This window comes from Rissa tridactyla, chromosome 2 (assembly GCF_028500815.1).
Source record: "Rissa tridactyla isolate bRisTri1 chromosome 2, bRisTri1.patW.cur.20221130, whole genome shotgun sequence".
Taxonomy (NCBI): Eukaryota; Metazoa; Chordata; class Aves; order Charadriiformes; family Laridae; genus Rissa; species Rissa tridactyla.
This window is the reverse complement of record NC_071467.1, coordinates 120,357,240-120,378,369: the sequence shown is the minus strand read 5'-3', so window position 1 is coordinate 120,378,369 and position 21,130 is coordinate 120,357,240. Positions and strand designations below refer to the sequence as shown.

The window sequence follows — 21,130 nt, the reverse complement described above, 5'->3', positions numbered from 1 at the left end:
TTTTTCCATGTATTTTTTTACATATAATCTTGTATTTACTTTTTATTGTTGTGGACATATAAATTTCCTAAGATAGAAAGCGATCAAGCATCTCCAGCTGTCCTGTTTGTAAACTACTACCATCACATGGGAAAAAAAAACCCACGAACCTAGATTTAAATTCAAAGAGATGAAATCTTCTTCAAGTCTCATTTTCTTAAATAAGGTCAAAATGAATCCTGTTTTTATATATCTGCCAGCCATTAACACCTGTTACAATTAAAGATATCAAGAATCTTGCAAGAAGTGCAAAACCAGGATGTATTGCCCCATTTTGGGTGGTAGAAATATCATCATCTAGAGCAAGGGAAAGCAGAAGCATCAGCTTGGCCTTTCAAGTCATCCCTCCAGAAAGTGCAAAGGCTTTTGTTTTTAACTGGCTATCATAACTTAGCAGCCAATAGAGATGCACCTATACACACTTTTCTTAATGTAAGCTAGAAGTGTTAAACATTACAATGCCATATACAAAATTTATTCAGAAATAATGGAACTCTGTGTTTACACATTCCTTCAGCATGTGTCAGTTTGCAGCCCATGTTTTCTTGTGACTCTCAAATATGAATATATTCCTGTGTTGAAATAACGCAGGAATTTAGTTTAAGATGCATGACTGCATGTTCTCCTTTTAATATTTAACAAGTTATTTTCTATTTTTTTCTCATAGCTTTACAGAGAAGTTCTGGTAGCATTATCTTAAAGGACATAGGCAGCCACAGCTACGATACTCCACTTTTTTTTTAAGGAGCGGTCCTCATGAAAGCTATGGGAGAAGAGTTCACTGGGGGAATGTGACCCAGTGATATCTATCTTCTTTTTGGCCATTTTCCCAGGAAAAGAAAAGTCAAGCCATACCTTGAATTGCCTTTTGACCTTGTCTCGATCATGTTCAAAAGTAGCAGCTCTCTCCATGGCTTGGTATTTAGCTTCTAATGCACTTTCTTTCTCTCTAAGTATTTTCTGGTAAGTTTTCTGAAGTGCCTGAAAACATTTAATATAGCATTTTTTCTGAGTGAAAGCAATCGCTGATAAAAGGGTTTAGATTACTTCTCAGGTCTGACTACAACATTATCCCAGCATCTTTGATCTCGCCTTGCTCTAGGAATGACGTCTGCGCACCATGGCGGTCCCTGTCCCCAGAGGAACACCTTGACCGCATCCAAACAGCTCACCAGGATGGCATTGGGGCACGTGCCACCTCCCTGTCACCTTCCTGTCACAGCTTTCCTGGGAAGCGGGACGAGCCCTTAGCATCCCCCTCGGCTGAGAGGGTGGCGGGAACTACCTGCAGCTCGGCCCGCAGCCGCTTGTTCTCCCTGTCCAGTTTGGCCTCCTTCTTCACCATGGAGGCCACCTCGTTGTTCTTGCTGACGCGGAAGATCTCGTACTCCTTCTTCAGGCGCTCGTACTCGGCCATGCACTCCAGCTCCTGCACCGAGGCCGTCGACTTGAAGCTGGCCCCGATGAGGCCACCGGGCCGCGAGGCCCCGACGCGCCGCAGGGAGCCGCGCAGCAGCCGGGCCTTGGGCTTCACCTCCACCGGGATCTCACAGGCCTCGCCGCCACCGCCGCCGTACGTGTCCTCGATCACCTCCCCGACCCCGCCGGCCGGGCTCACCAGGGACGACGCCGTCCCCATGGCCGGGGGACGCCGCAGCCGCGCCCGCTGCCGGGTGAGCCTTTAACACCGAGCGGAGGAGCCGCTGCCTCCGGCAGGCCCTGACAGCGGGGGCATACCCGAGGCGGAGCGTTCCCGGAGGCGGCTGCTCGCCCCGGCCAGCGCCCCTCACCGCTGCCGCGGCCCGTCCAAGCCGCAGGGCCTTTCGAGCCGGCGGGCCATGGTCCGCTCCTTGCGGCGGCCGGACGAGGAAGGGAGGGAGGAAGCCGCCCCGCGGGCCACCGCCTTCCTTCCCTCCCCCTCCCTCTCCCATTCCCGCCCCGTCCCGCGACGGCTCCATCCCGGGCCGCTCCATGACGGTCGGGAAAAGGCGGAGCCGCGGCGGTGATGGTGAGCAGGAGGGTGCTGGCAGCGGCCGAAGGGCGGGTATCCGCTCCTCTGAGGAAAAGTGGTTGTTTTTTTGTTTTGTTTTGGGGTTTTTCTGATTTTAAAAACAGGAGCTAACCTGAGGGCACGGCAAACCCTCGTGTTCCCACTGGCACCATCCCAGCGTGCGCCGGTGAAGCCTCAGTCCCGACGGGCCCTGGCGCCTGGCCGGGCAGTGTCAGCCAAAAAAAGTGTCCATTTTCCTTCTCAGAGAGCAGGGCCCAACAGGGTCCCTCCGCTGCCTCAAAGGCTGCAGACTCTGCCGCACCCCAGGCTGGTCTACACATTTATAACGCCCAGTTCTCCCCAGCCAAATGGTGACACAAGCTTTTGTGTGGAAGAGACCTTGTCAGGGAATTATGTCTCTCAGCACCCTAAAATAGTGGCCTTTGAGACCAGTTGGCATGCTCCCAAGGAGGAGAACTGAGAAGAGATGGTCGTTGGATCTCCTAAGAAGTGCTGGCTCATGGTGCCACGTCACGCCCGTGTTTGGTGCCTGCACCTCGTGCTGCCTCCTGGCCTCACCTGACAGTCGTCAGTTCTCTGTTTGAAGACCGTAGACCTTCCCTTTCAAGAATAAGGCGGTCCTAGATTATCTGCCCCTTAAATTTCTCTCTCTGCCTCTTCAAAAAACCCCGCCTGGGGTCCTTCAGCCATCCTGGGGATTTTGGAAGAGCGGATCCCCAAGGCTGAGGAGAATGCACATTTGTTCCCAAATCTCAGAACCTGCCCTACCATTGGCGTTAAAAACAAAAACGTCACTACTTTAAAGCAGGTTTTACCTCATGTATGTGCCAAGGTTGTTAGTCATGACTGGGGGAGCCATTTCCTCTTAACAGGAGGAAAAAGAAAATCTTAGAAATATCTTTCCAGTGATACGTCTTTGAATTTCAAAATCTATTGGAGGGGGAAATTACTTCTATGTACAACAGAGAAAAGGTGTTGTTTTATTTCCCTGAGTAAAAGCTCTGGGATTTAGGAATATGTGCTTCTTACCCTAACTTTACCCCTTTGTTTTCATGAGGAAAAAATTCTTGTCTGAATATCATTTATGGTTACATTGGTGATCTATTCCAGTTAAACCCCATTTCAGTGAAAAAGATGGATAAAGAATATATGACGATTGTGGAAAGAGGAAGGGTGCTACTGTGTTTTTCCTAATATTGACAATAACATAGTGTGCACAGTATGAGCCTGTAATTCCGTAACAAAGCAGGGCTCCTGATTTCTTCATTTGCATGTTGGTATCAGGCTGTTTCTCCACTTCACTGCTGTTTGAGCTCTGGGAATAATTAAAAATATGTTCATGCTGGTGCTTTAACTGAATTATTCTCATATTCTGAGTTTGTGAAAGTCAAAATCTCCAAGCTTTAAGCCTAGAATAAAAAGTGTAGTATTGTAAGAGCTCCTGGATTCCTTCTAATAATCCACTTGACATTAACAAATAGATTGGAAGAACTCTAGATGCTGTTTCACTAATGCTGCCTCTGGGTGCATTACAGAATTTTTATGGATAGTAAAGACCACATTAACACAGCCTTTTTTAAACAGAAAAATTACACTGCTTCCCTGTTGCTTCATGGATTGGTTTTCCTAATGTTTAGAGATTAGAATAGCTTGCTTCAACATCTAATTTGTAAACTAACAAAGATTGCTTTAAATCACCGATTAGGACAATTCAGAAAGAAATTCAACTGTTCATTGCACAGCTGTTGGAAACAGTGTCTCAGAATAACTCAGGATGAGCTGTATTAGCATTCAAAAATGAATTGACCCAGAAAATCTATCAGTGAAGAAAATACCACATCAAGTTCTTTAAAAATTGCCTTCTCGTGTTACATTACTTTTTAAAGCTTCAGTTGGAGCCGCCCAATCCTTAGCCGTTTGAGGACATTGATGCTGGGTGAATTGTGCCATAAAGTTCTTCACTGGTCAGTGAATACGTTTGGGATACTTGAGCAGCTTCATGTTTAACATTATTATTTACCTAATTTAGAATGGTTATTAAGACAATGTATGTGTGAGATGTGGTGGGTTAACCCTGGCCAGCAACTAAGCACCCACCAGTTGTTCTCTGCCCCAACCCACCAGCCCAGAGGGATGGGGAAGAGAACTGGAAAAGCAAAAGTGAGAAAAGCTTGTGGGTCAAGATAAAAGACAGTTTAATTAGTGAAGGAAAGAGAGAAAAATAAAAAAAAAAACAAACCAACAAGTGCTGCGGAGGTGGTCACTCACCACCTCCTACTAGCAGGCTGATGCCCATCCAGTCTCTGAGGAACAACTACTTTGGAAGGACTAACCCCGAGTTTTACTGCTGAGCAACATGTTACATGGCACAGAATATCCCTTTGCTCAGTTGGGGTTTGCTGTCCTGGCTGTTTCTCCTCCCAACCTTTTTCCCACCCCCAGCCTACTCTCTGGCAGGCAGTGTGAGAAGCAGAGAGGGCCCTGACGCTGTGCAAGAACTGCTATGCAGCAGCTAAAACATTGGTGTGTTACCAACACCGTATTACTCACAAATCTAAAACACAGCACCATACGGGCTGCTATGAAGAAAACTAGCTCTATCTCAGCCAGACAGAGCACAGATGTATTTGTCAGATGAGGACCTGTACAAACAGGTCCTTCATGATTTTAGCTGTAACAGAACCAGACTGCTTTCCATCCCTGAATCCACATAATGAGGAATGCAGTACACTGGCTGGTCTTCTGACAAACTTACTCTTCTAACTACTCCTTGGGCATCAGCGTGCAGTCTGTGTTCATGATCCACAATGGAACAGCTACTCTGCCAATGTTCTACTCCTACTGAGACTATGTGGGGTTTTTTGTTGTGTGTGTTACTTAGAAGCCCATGGACTTTTGTGCTTTATGGCATAGACAATTTTGTGCAAACATTCGAAATACTTTATTTACTGTTACTTAAAATCTGCTGGGCTACAGTTTAAAAAGATTTATGTGACATCTGTAAAGGTGTCTTTGGTATATCCATTTTATATATATATATATCCACACGACTTATGTTGAAGTGTCTTACTCCTGATTTTATTTCATTTTAGGAGTCATTGATGACTATTAACAAACAAAATGTGTGGTCTAAGGATCCGTCCCATAGAGAAAAGTACATCTGCGTGAGCTGGCCTTCTGAAATAAGGTTGGGTTTTTACATGCATTATTAGGTTCAGCTTCAAGTTAACAGGTGTTCATTTTACAGAATAATGTCTCTGCTATGTTATTACCTGTCTATTCCTGTAAAATTTAATGTACAAAGTCAGGATATAGCAAGGTAAGAGGAAGCTGAGGAATATTTGCCTCAGCTCATTTGCCTCAGATTGCCTCAATTGCCACAGATTGACTACCCAGTAAAAATAAGAGTTGCTATGATTAAAAAGAATGTTGATAATGACTTGAAAGCAGAAGATGCTTTAAATGAAAGGCAGCTGAACAAACTTCTACACAATGTCCTTTTTGTTAATTCAGATGTTGGAATGACTTTTAAGCCTATTTATCACAGGCATAAGCAAAGTGTTTTGGAAGCCCTTCACAAATCACTATTAAATTGTTTGTGCCTGCACTGAATCAAGTTGATAAATTTTTATGATCTCATTCTTTATTCAAAAATATCTGTGTCTGATGGAACATGATTAAAAGAGCTCTATTGAGGACACGCAGTGAAAAGGTCTAGTCCATACTTTTAAATAATGTCCATGATTTTTAAAAGATCAGTTTTGTCCTGGCTTATATATGATTCTAGTTCCCTCTTTTTAGTGATGATGAAGACCTTGCTCTAAAGGGTTGCTTGCTATTGCACTGTTCTTTATTAATTTGTTGGCTTTTCCCAGTACCTCTACCCTGTGCAGTTAGTGCACGCCTAAATAAGCCAAGTGACTTACCTACTTAGCTTCTTTCTTCTATATAACACGAGGCCTGATGTAAACCGCAATCAAGTCAGGGGTGGTTTTTCAATTGAGATGATCTGTTTTGAATCTGGCACTCTAGTTGTTCCAAAAAGCCTGAACCTGGCAGATCTTAGCTCTGAGCAGAATTACTTTGTTGTCTCTCCCCTGTTTGTGACACCTGCGTTTCGTTCATCTGCATGAAAGCCATCTGTCTCTGTCCTCCTCTGAGACCTTCATGCTAAATGGCAGCAGTTCCGTGATTCACCAGCCGCTGTGACTGGTGTGTAGGGTTCAGAAGCTGTGTGCAGCTGAGGGAACATCTGCTGGATGGTGGGGAGGTAGAGGTCATCTTCCCGTTTTCATGTGATGCAGCGTGGCTGGAGCTATATCCATGATTACAACTGACTTACACCATGCACAGTCTTTCTGTGACCCAACATGAAATTGCGTACCAGGGATTTGAATAATTTGAGGTGTTGTTAGTGAGTACAGGGGACAGAATAACTCAAAAACCATTAATGTTCATCATTAGATCAACAAGTCAGAAGTTTACATTCATAAGCAAGACACTGTCATAAACTTAAGTTTTAGGAGTAAGAGTGTACAACTGAAGTCTGAAGAAATGTGCTGAAAACCCCACGTTAAGTCTTAAAGACAATTTATTTTTATAGGCATGTTTATGAGAGTCTCTAATGCATCTGCTTTTTCTTTTCAAGCTAAAAATAATACAACGTACAGGTGGTTAATTGTAAACTGCCTAACAAACTCAACCTCGGGGCATAGTTCTAAGTTCAAATAGCTACTGAACTTGCTGTTTCACTCAGTAACTTTGTTACAGTCTGCCAAGCTGAGATCATCAGCTTCTTGCTGAGAGACCTGAAAATTACCCAGAGCAGAGATGATGAAAATCATAATGAAGGAGAGGACATCTACTTTTAAGTGCTCCCATAACTTTACATGTCATAGCCCTTCGCCACTAGAGGACAGCAACATGTCAGGAAAATGGCGTCGTGTGAGGAAGTGGGAGAAAAGGAGAGAAATTGCTTACCCGAAAGTTAAGAAAGTATTAGTTGAGAAGTTACATGATTCTAGCTATAATCAAGTTTCTTAAAGAATTGAGACAATTTTGGAAGATTTTCAAAACAAAATACAGAGGAGACACTTGGATAAATAAAAGCTGAAGTTTTAACGTAGTGGTTTGCCTGTCAGTCATAGATAATGTTATTTGAAAAGCACAATACTAACTAGTTTTGAGAGACATATACTGTTTCCATTAAATTCATAGATCGATTTCAGTAAGAATAGGTCTTTGCTTTGAAATAACTGGTAGGTGTTCTGATTTTTGATGAAGAAATTAGATACCTTTATATAGGAAGGTTGTTACAGTCCCGTGTTTAGAATCAAAATAATAGTCTGAAACCACTGGAAAGGGATCTTCGCCTCCACAACTATCTATTACTTTAACCGTATTTATGTTTGTGACCTGTAATGCAAGGACTCAAATGTTTCAACATAAGCTATAGGAAATGGATTCAGAACAATGCAATTCATAATCGGAACCGAACTTTTCACCTTCATGGCTTCAGTATGTCAGACAAGATAAACTTCTTTAATCTTTATGGCAAGTCACTTGGTGACATTTCTCCATTAAAAGTTCAAAAGGGGCTTAGAAGCGACCTTAGTTTGTCATAAGTCGGAATTGAATTTTAACTGAAAATTCCACAATGAGTTATAATTCCAGCAAGAAGAGAGCTCTTGAACATCCATTTTATCACCACTGAATCATCACTGAAGTGAGAAGGACATCTCAGATTTTGCACTCTCATGGACGTTTCGTCCCAGGCCAATTGGATTAGTATTGTGTGTGGTCACAATGCTGAGGAACAACTAATCTTGTTCACCAGAAAAGTGGGGTGAAAGGGAGGGAAATATCCAAATAAACAGCAAAACTAAGAGATATTAACGATAAGCAATTGCTGTTGCCCTGTTACTTTATTGCTTCAGCCTAGAGCCCCAAAAATACAATGGTGCATAACAAGGGATGAATATAGAAGAAATACGCTGAAGATTTGTTGTGGTTTGGGCCAGGTTGGCCAATGACAAGACAACAGATGCTCTCCCCCACCTCTTGCTCCAAGGAGAGGAAGAAGAGAGATAAAGAGATTTATGAGTTTAGAAAAAACTAAACTTCTTCAATGAAATATTAATAATAAAAAATGAAATAATGAAATAGATACAATATATACAAATATACACAAAACCACATCAAGCTCCCAGGGAGACGTCACTGTCAGGCACTGGAGAAGTTCCAGACTGGACTCAATGACGAAAGGGAACTGGGACACACTGACTGAGATCAAAAGGCAGATGAGCTGACAGGGTCCTCCTCAGACACCAGTTATTGAAGAAAGAGAGCCCTTGGAAGAAGAAAAGCCAACAAAGACGAACGCAACCCTTTGACCCCTCAGCTGTTATACTGATCATGGCGGATGGGATGGAACACCTGATCGGTCAGTTTGGGTCACCTGACCTGCCCACTCTTCCCCACAGGTGCAGACCCTCTACGGGGCAAACAGCCCAGTCAGCTGAGCCTGTTTGCCACAGCAACGAGTAAGAGCAAGAGTCACTCACTGAAGAGAAAATTGGCTCTGCTTCATCTCAAACCAGGACAAGATTGCACCTAATAATTTTTAAGATCACTTAAGGGTGCTTTTTACAAAACCTTCCTGTGCTAGTGGGAATGTGAAATTCGATAGGACCCAAGTGAAATTTCCTGAGTACTTTCATGTTGTATTGTTCATACCCAGAACATCTGCCTTCTTGGCAGAGCTGAGCGTCCCAAAAACTTATCCTGATCTGGATTTGCAAATTAGGCATCCTAAACCTGAACAAAATTTTCTTCAAAAACACATGTGGAAATGGTGCTGCCTCCCAATCTAAAAGGTTGATACCTGAGTGTGTTCACTGGCTTCTTTAGCCTATGGCAATTAGATCCTACCTGCATCTTTTGTTTCCCAGAAGGGTACCCTGGCTATAAGGCTGTAGGGAGGACTGGGCTCGGACCTTCTGCAACCGTCTGGGGAGAATTAGTATGTCATACAGTAGAGAGTGCATGGTTTATGGGGACAGAGAGAAAGAAATATAAGTATCACGATTCTCTAATTCAGTGATTAGGATTCCTCCTATCTTCCAGCAAACTAAAAAAAAAAAGTCTTCTGTCTCCAGATGTACTTAGCTATACCCAGATGAGGTTGAAATGAACTCTTACTTCATTTTAGATGTCTGATTCAGGGGGCACCTGAGATCTCAAGAGTGACCAGGTATAAAACATACCCGTTCTTCATCATTCCTTTCGGTAGCTATCATCTCTGTCCTTCAGTATTTTGTCTGTGGTCGAGTGTGACTCTATTCCTGTAGCGTCTAGAGAAGTCAGACATTTAAAGACACGGGTTGTGCCATCAGGGCAAGAGATTTAAGAGTTTGATGTGACAATACTAGAAGATGCCATACCTAAGTCTCTTGCTAGAACAACCTTTATTCAACGATGCAAATGGCTGCGGTTCACTAAGGTATCAATTTAGCAATGTCCTTAATCATGCCAGTAATTACTTTGATATACAAGGGGCTAATCCCTTCCTGCCATTTTTTCTTGTGGTTAGTGTCACTCTTTTCTTTTCATGCACAAGCAGTTTTGCTTTTAGGAGTTATATGGATGGCCATGTAGATTTTTATGACTTGATCAAATGCAGAAGAAACTATGTTCATATCTTGTGAGGAGGTTGTTCAGAAATCCTCATGTTGCTAGGCTAGTGGTAGAAGTGCCAACTGAGGCATGGCATGTGGGATGTTGAATCCCAGCTTTAAGAAGATAAATACTAGAAAGCTTCCCAGAAGTTCTTAGCATGTACATTTGAAACTGATTTCAGCTCTGAATGGGTCCCTGTAAAGGCTTAGATGCTCTGAACTCCTGCCTCCCAGAGGAAGGGCCTTTTCACCTAGCTGAAAATTAAATACTAAGTTCTTTTAGTTTTCCATTGATCCGTCCAGTTTTAGTTGTGTAACTACAAGTCCACACTGTTGAGGGGTGCTGCTGTATTTTATTATTTGTCCTGCTGAACAGGATATCATTTCAAGAAATTAATTTGGATGGTGTGGAAATTTCTGGAGTGAAGAAGCTTGGGTATTTTCCATGGAGATCATGTTATTAGAAAGAGCATGTAGTTACTTGTGTGCTACATTCATTCTGCATGTATGAGCTGAATCTGACAATCACATGATGTAGAATTTTATCTCTAAACCGTTATGTGGTGTATTTGTTGAGTCAGTTTATATAGTTTCCTAAAAAATTCCTTGGGTTATTGGGCTAGCAGGTTTTTTTAGCACTTCATTGTTTATTGTGTTTAAATTCTATATATGAGACATGTATTGAAACCAAATTATGTTTCTCTTTTTATAACTGCAGCAGATTCTGAAAGTCCCGAGGCTATAACTGACTGGCACACAGAGATTAGATAACCGTTGCATAATATGAATCGCTGGAGAACAGTGGAGCTGCATATGCCCCTTTAAACATATGTCATTTAAAAAATGTGACTCGAATGAAGAAAGACTTTGTGGTCAGATATATATTAAATTAAGCTACAGCTTATTTAAACACACTGAAGCTATGTTGTGGCCTTGCTGAAATTAGAACAATGGGCTATAATATGGCAAAAGGTCTAGTTAATTTTTCTCTGAAACATGTGAGGCACGCCATTACAGTAACTCTTCTGGGAGTACTTTAGATTGAAGGTGTAAAGGTCTGTGATTACATTCCAGGTTCATGCCACAACTCATCTTACTTCAGGAGTTTTGTAGCAATGAACTGTGACCAGAGAGAATGGGAGGAAGGAAAAAAGACTTGTCTGTAGTGCGTGTGTCAGAAATGTGCGCTTGTGGAGTTTTTTGTGGTATGTTAATTGCCACCTTGTGTCTCCACATTTGGAGTGGCTTCCATTTATGACTTATGAATATGTATATGTATCTGGAAACAGAGCATATCCATTATTGGACAGGAAATGTGGTTATGATCTTGTAAGCTTCTGGAAGTATGGGACTGGGGAGTATCTCCACAGTGTCAAGTGGTACAAGTTCTTATCAGGTAGGTCTGACTGGTTGTTGTATAGCAAGACATGCTGCAGGTTGTCCACTGCACACATGCTAATCAGCTCCACTGTGCCTGTGTGCTGAGTTTGATGTTGTAGGAAGTGTCAACTCAACATACATCCATTGTACAGATTATCAATTTTGTGCCCTTCACTACAAGAAAGACAACAAAGGTGGTGAAGGGTCTATAGAACAAGCCTTATGAGGAGCAGCTGGGGGAACTGCAGTTGTTTAGTCTGGAGAAAAGGAGGTTGAGGGGAGACCTTATCGCTCACTACAATTACCTGAAGGGAGGTTGTAGCAAGGCGGGTATAGTGACAGGATGAGAGAAAATGGCCTCACGTTGTGCCAGGGGACATTTAGATTGGCTATTAGGAAAAATTTCTTTGCCTAAAGGGCTGTCAAGCACTGGAACAGGCTGCCCAGGAAAGTGGTTGAGTCACCATCCCTGGAGGTGTTTCAAAGTCCTGAAGATGTGGTGCTTAGGTTTAGTGGTGGACTTGGCAGTGTTAGGTTAACAGTTGGACTTGATGATCTTAAGGGTCTTTTCCATCCTAAATAATTCTGTGATTCTGTGATTCTATCTGCTCAAGTGCCATGGATCTGATCAATACGAGATATAGTGGTTTTAGAGAGCGTGCTCTACAAGCTGCAGTATGTCCATAGTACTTCTGTCTGGTAAACATGACCACTCCATTTTTACATAGCAATTCTATTTATATGTGCTCTGTGTCAGGGGCCACAGCTTCTCTGCAGTACGCATAGAGGCATTTCACAACTGCATAAGATATTACAAGTAGACATTGCTGAAAATGTCTTGAAGACCTCAAAAGAAGGGACATACAGCATAATTGTTACTTCATATCTGAAAAATTATTTGTCATGCTGTCCTTTTCCTTACAAAAACTCATTTTTTTCTCCCTCCCAGGCTTCATTCCCATCCCGATCTACCTTTCACCATCTTTCAGTGCATGCCAAAGGAATAGTATGACAACCAGATAATTACTAGGAGTGCCTCTTCACTCCTGCCACTCAAGTACAAGTGTTGCAACAGCCAGATATTTCTCGGCATTCTTTTAGGTATTGCTCTGCGCCACAAATCTGGCTGCTGCGTATGCTTCATCCCATTGGCTCCTAGTTCAGTCTTCTGTCTCTTTTTTAAAAAAAACAAAACAAAACAAATCATACCTATGCTGTGTGAGGAGACATCACGTATGGTAAAGCAAGGGGAAAAAGATAAGATATCTTTTTGGTTTGGGGTCAACATAGATGAAAGTATCTTCTGGCAACTGGAAGACTGCCGTCTCTTATTATCTTCTCTGTGGTAGGAAGTAGAGCACAGGTGCTACAAATCACTGGGAAAAGACAATGCAAAGTGCTTGGTGTGAAGTACATTCTTTAATACCTGCTGGTATCTCAAGTACATTAGAAAGCTGTCTTTGCAGTCACAAGGGCTAAACTTCTTTTATAAAACTTCTGCTCTGCACAAAGAAAGCGAGTTGCAATGAGAAGAGAGACCTAACTCCCCAGAGCAGTTTCTAACAAAAACAAAGAAGGCAAAGTCTTTTCTGCATTTTTCTACTTGTTTTTTAAGGACCTTTTACATTGACTTCAAAGGGAAAATATGCTATAAAACATCTTTTCAATCTATTTCTAAATAGCAAATTGTCACTTTATTCTTAAACAAGGTAAATAAAGCCGCTAAATGCATAGCTCAGACCTGTCAAAAAACATACTGCCTTTAAATCAGAAGAAACATTTCACACTGCATCTTCAAAACAATTTTACTAGCATTTTGTCGGCAATGAGACTGGTCTTGGAAACAGTAACCCTACCTAGCTTTAAATTGTTAAATGTCAGAGCTGGGCTTATGTTCACAGTGGAACTAAATGATGAACAGCACCAATTGAATGACCTTTATTGAGTAAACAATTTGTTGCAGTCTCTGGTGAAGCCTTTTCATTGACGTGACTTTAGATTAGGTGATACGTTAGAATAAACACTACTGATATCTAACAGTAAAGGAAACATTCAAAATATTACTTATTTTCCCCATCCTCCCTAAAGCCTGTCACTTCATTCTCATGCATCTGCTAAAGAAAAGCCCAATGCTACTTGAAACATTCAGAGTTTTCTTTGAAAATTAATCCACATGGAAGAGAAATTTAGAGTAAGGACAACCCCTCTTCTTCCTGCTACACTTACATTGTGTACACAGACGATGGAAGAAACTAATTGTAGTTTCTGGGTTAAGGCCCAGCTTGTGTCAGGAACTCAGGTAGCAATGCGATTCTCTTTTCCCTTACAATACCTGAATAGCTTGCAAATGAACTGGGCACAAGTGAGGTACCTTTGCTTTGGGGTATGATGACAGTGCTTCCTCAGTGCATCAGGAGCACTTAGGTGGATATTCATATCTAGTAAACAGCAAACTCAAGTGCTTGGTTTCAGGAACAAATCTCTCCAAATTCCTTCCGTTGGCAAGGTGGCAATACCTTTTGGGAATTGCATTCCAGGGTCCTTTGCCATGTTCTCTGCAGGATGCACTAAGGAAATGAGGCTGTTTCTCTGTCCTTCTCCTGTTGCAGTTTAGGGCATGGTATTAATACAGAGTAACCGGCTACCCTGGAGAGGTTGCTGCAGTGTTTTGGGTTCATCTTTTCAAAGGCCAACATGTCTTTGGTCAGCCTGCAACATAGAATGGTGTTTAAATGGCATGGTTTGGTTTTTTGAGCATAGGCAATTGTATGATCCATATGAAGTTTCTCCTTAAGGCACCAGGCACTTTCAGAAGGGTGTGAAAGCAGAATATCAGCCTAAGAACACAGCTCACAGGCAAATAAAGAGAGCACAGATGGGATGCACTGCCTGAAGCCCACAGGGAATGAGCAGCAGAATTGAGCACGTGTTTTCTTTGATGATGGTTGGGTAGAGACTATGTGCTTGGTGGCAGGTTCTGATTTTGTATTTCAGTGCAGTCATGTGAATTTTGATGAGGTTCAAGGAGCTACCTATTTAGTTAGTAACACCTTAGGGAAATTTTCATATGCTAAATGTTTGAGTATCTTGCTCTCTTGTAGCATGTTTCTATTGTCATCGTGGGAGAAGAATTTGAATCTTCTTTTGTCAGTTATTTAAAACAAACTGGTGAAAAACGTGTATAGTAAGCAATCTGGTCTGTACTAAAAAGTTCCCCTCTCCAATTCTATGCTAATAAATGGGGAATTTATTTATATCCATGACAAATTCAACAGAGAAAGTAATTGGCCCTCGTGTGTGGTACATAAATTATTTCTTTGTCAACTTGAAACCTATCAGTAAGTTTATCAGGTAAAGATAATTGGTTTAGACATGTTCATGCTTCTGATATTAATCTAGATATTTAACTCCCTATATAGGTTTGCTCTTCATTAGCTGTCATACACATATATGCATAATTTATGATCTAGCTTTTCAAAGCATAGAATTCTGTACATTGCACCCCATCTATCTTCCTTTTAAGTTTTGCTACACAAAACTTAAGAATGAAGACAATCAAATCATACTAATCTATAAACCTACACATAGTGAGTGACTGAAAAAGTAGTATATATGCCTTTGTCCTGGTTGGAGCGACATAGTATTAATTTCTCTTTCAGTAATTTTACTTTTCAGTAAGGTGTCTTCTAATGCTGGGGAAAACTGCATTTTTAGAAGACTCTCGTGTCTGAATTTGTGAAAATATTTACAGCCAGCTAGGCTATGTGGGTTTTAAGGTCTCATTTTTTCTGAGCTAGCCAGGTGCAGGGACGAGGAGGAGTGCAACCTGGGCTCACATTCGATATAAATTAGAAAGTTTGCTGAGGAGTTTTTTCTCTTCTAGGATGGCTGCGATCTTGAGTACTTCTTGCCCCAGTGGCAGACCCCTGAGCCCTTCCCTTCCTCCTGAAGCCATAGCGCTCGCAGTGCTGTACATTTGCTGTCCACTGCTGGGAGTGCACACCTTCCTTGTATATTTTATATTGGTATATATATTATATATAATCCTCATATATTTTATATTGGTATCGGAATAAATATTGGTTCTTTAGTATTATTAATGTTAATTATTTAGTAATATTCTATTAAAACTGTTTATATTTCAACTCTCAGGTTTCCTTGTTTTTTCTTGATTCCCCTTCCCGGGTGGGGAGGGGTCCTCAGGTGATAGAATAATCTGATTTTTCCAGTACGCAACACATGTCTATTTGGTACCAGAGGCATCTAATGTTCATTGAAAATAAGCTGTGCAAGACTTGGTATATTTGGCAGGATGCTGTTCAAGGTCATGTGGCTGGGTGACCTGCTAGAGCTCTCGGAACAGCTGAGGTATTACAGGAGAATGAAAGGATGGTAAGAGTAGGAGGCTGCAGGGGACTGAAGGTGGAAGTAGGAGCCTGCCCTGGGGCAACACGTTTGGATGTAAGCAAGGAGGTGAGAAGTGGATATTAACAGAGCTTCATGCAGCTACACTTCCATATGGTTAAGCAGCTGTGTGCTTGCTCTTCTCAAAAACACATTTTCCTATTACAGCTTGGGGCTGATTCATTCAGAGATACACTCCAGGCCATAGCATAATGAAGTAGAGCCTTGTTTTCTACTTGGGTTGTGATATTTTAAATAAACACCAGGTAAAATGTTAAAAAAGCTTCTAGGTGACTTAGAATTTTAACTTACGTTTTCATCAGACTTCTTAGAAAAATGTTTAATTGGCTTAAACTATTTGAGTCAGTGTGAAAATGGGGCCTAAATACCTGTATCTAATGTGTTCCCATATTTCTTTATTTTAAAGAATCCTTGTGTTTGTTAGGAAAGGTAGAAAATGAGAAATATTATTGTTACACTCTTTCTTTAAATCATTCAAGCTGGTTTGTTAAGCTGAGTAGTAAGCAGTAGTATTGGCAGAAGAGAGAAGGAAATTAACTAAAAGTGTAAAGGAGAAACCAAAGGGAAAGATATTAAGTGACCCAAAGAATTCTTTTTCTTAATACATGATTCTTTCCTAGAGTCATAACGCCACCACTGAGCAGATTATTACATTCTTCATTTTTGTACTTAGAAGTCTACATGATAATTTACACTACTTAGATGGCAGAACCTTACCTTTAAATATCACTAATGTCTGTTGTAAATACTGTGTTTGTTTTTGATGAAGGAAATATTTTTTGTGTGTGTGCTACTTGATTTTCTTTTATTCTTTCTCTTCAGTCACTCTTGCTTTACTTTGCTATAATGCTTTAACTAATCATTTTAAAATAATACATATTAAATAGAATTTAAATTGAAACATGGAATAAATTTGGAAGATTTTAGGAAGATGGTGAAATTTTAAATGCGGTTAAGAGATGTTTGCCGACACTGGGTGCCAGTTTACTGGGTGCCAGAATATACTGGATAAGAAAATTATAAAGACTTATGAAATTATGTAATATTTGGATTTGAGCCACTGTTACAGGCTTTTGGTCCTGAGATAAAATACATCCACTTCAGATGTAGTTTCAACAGCTCTTGTTTTTCTCCATTTGTATCTGGTACAAACATTACTGAAGCATCTGTGTACACATATAGGTAAGAATCACTCATCCATGTCTTTTCTGCAAAGCTGGTACAGTTAGAAGTGCTGGCAATCCACAGCCTTCACTCTTTAGGCTTTCCTGTCTTCTTCATGCAGGATTGAAGACTCATTTAGATGTGGTGTTAAGGGATATGGTGTAAGGGAGAACTTTGTAGAGTGGAGTTGATGGTTGGACTCGATGATCCCAAGGGTCTTTTCCAACCTAAATGATTCTATGATTCTATGATTTGCTCCTGCCTGAAATCTGTGAGGAGAGAACCAAACCCAAACAGTACCAGAAATGACATCTCACCTTGGAATGTGGCTGTGACAGGAAAGGACTTTCTACTGTTTATGTTTCCACTTTTGCAGAGGAAAAGCATAGTCTGGATGTAAATATCTCTTCTACATATTCTGGGGGAGGGATGAAATTTAAAGTATAGTATCACACATGGCACCATTTTCATCAAATTTCAAAATTCTTTATGAAACCACATACTTCTATTTATCCACGTTTTTCAAGAAAAACTGTGTTAAAATACTTGAATTCAGATAAAAAGCATAGCTGAATGTCCATTTTGCTTAGTCATATTTTGACTCCAAAAAAATGATGTTTCTGGAAAAATTTTGTACTGCATCACGTTTCTAAACACACTATTCATACAGCCATATAGATTATATCCAAAAAGAAAATTTGAATCTTAAAGAAGTGATTCCTAAATGTTCCACTAAAATATGTACTCATTTTTCAAACAAATGTATGTTTCCTAACAAAGCAGATGATTAAAAAAATAAAAGCTACTTGTGAAGAACTCTAGAACTTTTTGCAAAAATATCAAGAACCACTAGAAATATCAGTGAATACAATAAAAGATGTAAACAAAGAGAACTGCTTTTCTTTGAAAATAGAAGTAAAAATTATCTCCTATAAAAATCTTCAAAAAGAAAAAGTAGGATTATTTCAATTACACAGTTCACATCATAAAATTTCTAAAGAAAATGTAATCCTGTGTTAATGCAACTTCTTTAACTTGACAGTACAAGGTTTGGTTTGAACCTAAAAACCTCTTCTGGAGTTTTATTATCTCCCTGAATAAGCTCAGAAAAAAAAGGGAGGTTCTGCGAAGGAGACTTTGCACCAGATCTTTCAAACCTTCCAAAAGGAGTTTTTGCAAGTTTCATACGTCAGGTTTTTTGTGTTTGCAAAAGCCCTGCCATGTGAGTATATCTTTCTTTTTCATAATCTGTAGCATATATGCTTATAAATCTCTTTTAGAGTGACTAATGATAAACTTGGACCCTATTCCTGCAAGCAGGAACATAAATACATCAGAACTGCATTTCCTAAGATGGCAAATTCTGCATCACTTGAAATTTTTCAGTCAGCATTAGATTTCTTTTAATCACTTCATTTCTTTCAAGCACAAATTTTGGGCAAGATTCAAGGACTGATCTGTAACACTTAGGAGAATTTTTTTTAATCTTAGTGTCAGGTTACATGATTGTAAATTTTTTTCAGATCTTGAAATGTTTCATTGTTCTCTGCATGGACACTGGATCTTGAAAAAGGGGGAGGGGATTGGGGAGGTGGTGAGGGCGTGGAAGTTAGAAACCAGTAAATGAAGGCAGAGGACGGAATGGCGCGAAAGGAGAAAAGCATAACATAAAATAGATAAAGGAGGACATAGATGAGCATGCAGTTTCAGAAAGCTATAAGAATGTATCTGACAGACCACAAAAGCAAGTGCATGGGGCAGGGTTGATTGAAGAAGAATTTGCTACGTGGCACATTTTCATCAGAGCCAACATCTGCACTTAGGTGGCCAAACCTTCAACTTCCCAGGTACACTGGTTCCATCTGGTGTAGCTGGATTGGTTTCATCTTTCTTTTGCATGGTAATGATCAGAAGACAGGAAAATGAAGAAATTTCTGAGGGCCAGCAGGCTATGAAATGCATTTTGAATAATGCAGCTACTTCTACAAAGCAAAATTAAATTTATTAGCTCAGTTACTATGCCAAGTAGCTATAAATAGATCTTGTCATTAGATAACATAACAGCTGTATATTTCATATGATTTATTTTGCTTCTTTCAATGGCAAACACTGCTACATCATAGTGCCAGATTGATTTCTGTAAAGGGGTTTCTAGTTGATATAAAATGTCATTATTTCACTGACTTAAATCCAGCTTTGTCTAAGGTGTGGGTTTGTCCAAAGTGTTTTATAGATGGCAAGAAGAGGAACAGTAGTGTGTGGGGGAAAGAGTGAGCGAGTGAGTGAACTTGTTTTACAAAACACTAATCTGATTTCTGAGTGAAAAAGTTATGAAATTATAGATGCACGCTTCCACATTATTGAGTAACTCATTTACTTTTATGTATGCTGACCACAGAGTCCTGTAAAAGTAACATGTGGTTGCATACCTTAATTCTACTGAGGGAAAATCTTTCAAATACTGTTTTGCTTTATGTCAAGGAATGGCAATGAATTTAGTTGTCCAGTGAATCAGAAAAACAATCTGCTGGCTTGTTTTGTAGTATTAATAACTGTACAATGAATGAATAACTTCTTGCACTTTTAAAATTATTATTCTGCATGTACTGAAGCCCTGTGCTTAGATATGATAGCTGTGATATTTCACTACACGGTATTTTAGTTGAAATAAACAGTCTAATTTAATACTTTAAATAGTAGTTGCTAAATATCAAAAAGGCTAAGTATCAAAAATATTGAGTTCTATATGTCCCTTTGATACATGGGGGTCAAGTATTTTTAAAAGTATCTTTTTAATTATAAAAAAAGAAATATCAATTTTACAATATTTTGAAATGCTGAATCTGTGCCAATAATGGTACACATTAGATGTTCCGGCAGCCATTTGATTGCATGCGTTCAGTTTCCTTAAAAGTAGTTTGATTTAGGGAGAGAGGTGCTATTTAACATGCACATCCAGTATAGAAAAGAGAAACAAAACCTTTTTCAGTGCTTTTCCAGTAAGCTAAGTGCTGTTAATGCAAAGTTTGTTCAGCATCCCTGTGGAATTACAACAGTGAGGCCTTGACCCTTGACTGCTATATGATAGCTCAGATCTCTGTATCCGTGATGAATCCTTTCTAAGTCATTACTGTACACCTGAGTGCTTTTCTGTCCCAGTTTATCATCTGGTCTATTTATTTTGAAAGATCACAAGAATTTAACTGAATAAAATTAGTCTTAATGTATTTCACACAGATAGTGCATGTTGGTATCACAAAAATGGCCCCGTAAAAAAAATAAGGTCAGTGCAAAATAGAGTTTTTAATCTTGGTTCGAACAATGATGAAATGAAAACAGTGCTGTGCTTGATTTCAGGATCACCATTCATATGTTGCTTTTTCTGCTTGCACAGAGAGAGAGGGAAGTGATCATTCTTACAATATTCTTTCTTCGTTATAAGTAGGCAATTGCATCTGCAGGGAGATGAAATCTACCAGATTGTATCTAAGAGCAGAATTGTACCCCTGCTCTTTGAAGGAAGACATACTGCGCACTTTGCCATGTCCCTCAAGAAATGGTTTCTTTTGGCTTTACTGTGCTCTGGTGGTTCAGCCACATAGGTGTCTTGTTTATCTACACTTGCCTTTTATGTTCTTACAAAAAGAGGCTTCAAATATCATAAGTAATGTGTATTTAGCAGTAAGCTACAATACCTAAGCTTAGAGAAACATTGAATTAAATTTGTTTAAAACCATAACTTGTACAGAAGAATGTAATTAAGAATTAAATTGATGATCAGAGGGCTGGAGCACCTATGCTATGAGGACAGGCTGAGAGAGTTGGGGTTGTTCAGCCTGGAGAAGAGAAGGCTCCAAGGAGACCTTATAGCAGCCTTCCAGTACCTAAAGGGGGCCTACAGGAAGGATGGGGAGGGATTCTTTATCAGGGAGTGTAGTGATAGGACATGGGGTAACGGCCTCAAACTGAAAGAGGGGAGATTTAGATTGGATATCAGGAAGAAATTCTTTCCTGTGAGGGTGGTGAGGCACTGGAACAGGTTGCCCGGGGAAGTTGTGGATGCCCCATCCCTGGGAGTGTCCAAGGCCAGGCTGGATGGGGCTTTGAGCAGCCTGGTCTAGTGGGAGGTGTCACTGCCCATGGCAGGGGGGTTGGAACTAGGTGATTTTTAAGGTCCCTTCCAACCCGAACCATTCTGTTATTCTGTAATTATTTGCAGAGGGGAGACGGAGAGTCAGCAGCTTCCCCATTTATGAAAGAGCATTTAGGAAATAGCTGGCCTTGTGTTTGTTGTGTAACATTAAAGACTAAGAAAAGGAACTATAGATTTTCAGATCGAGATACTCAAACATATAAATACCTTTGAGAAGCCACGCTGTAGTAGTGAGAATGTTAGTATGCTATGGGACCCATTTTGTTAGGTACTCTGCACACA

The 21,130-nt window shown here is 40.4% G+C and overlaps 1 protein-coding gene across 2 annotated transcripts in view; it reads right to left on the bottom strand.

Annotated features, from left to right (window-relative positions):
- The window catches only part of NPHP3 (nephrocystin 3), a 28,502-nt gene extending 26,557 nt beyond the window's left edge, over positions 1-1,945 (bottom strand). The window contains exons 1-2 of one of the 2 annotated variants that reach the window (XM_054191594.1): positions 1,325-1,945; positions 895-1,020 (exon numbers count right to left, since the gene is read on the bottom strand). In XM_054191594.1, the coding sequence (XP_054047569.1) occupies positions 895-1,020; positions 1,325-1,678 (480 nt within the window). In that variant the 5' untranslated portion in view covers positions 1,679-1,945. The remainder of the gene's footprint in view (positions 1-894; positions 1,021-1,324) is intronic. The other variant, XM_054191595.1, reaches the window with a different exon arrangement.
- Between the last annotated feature and the right edge of the window lie 19,185 nt (positions 1,946-21,130).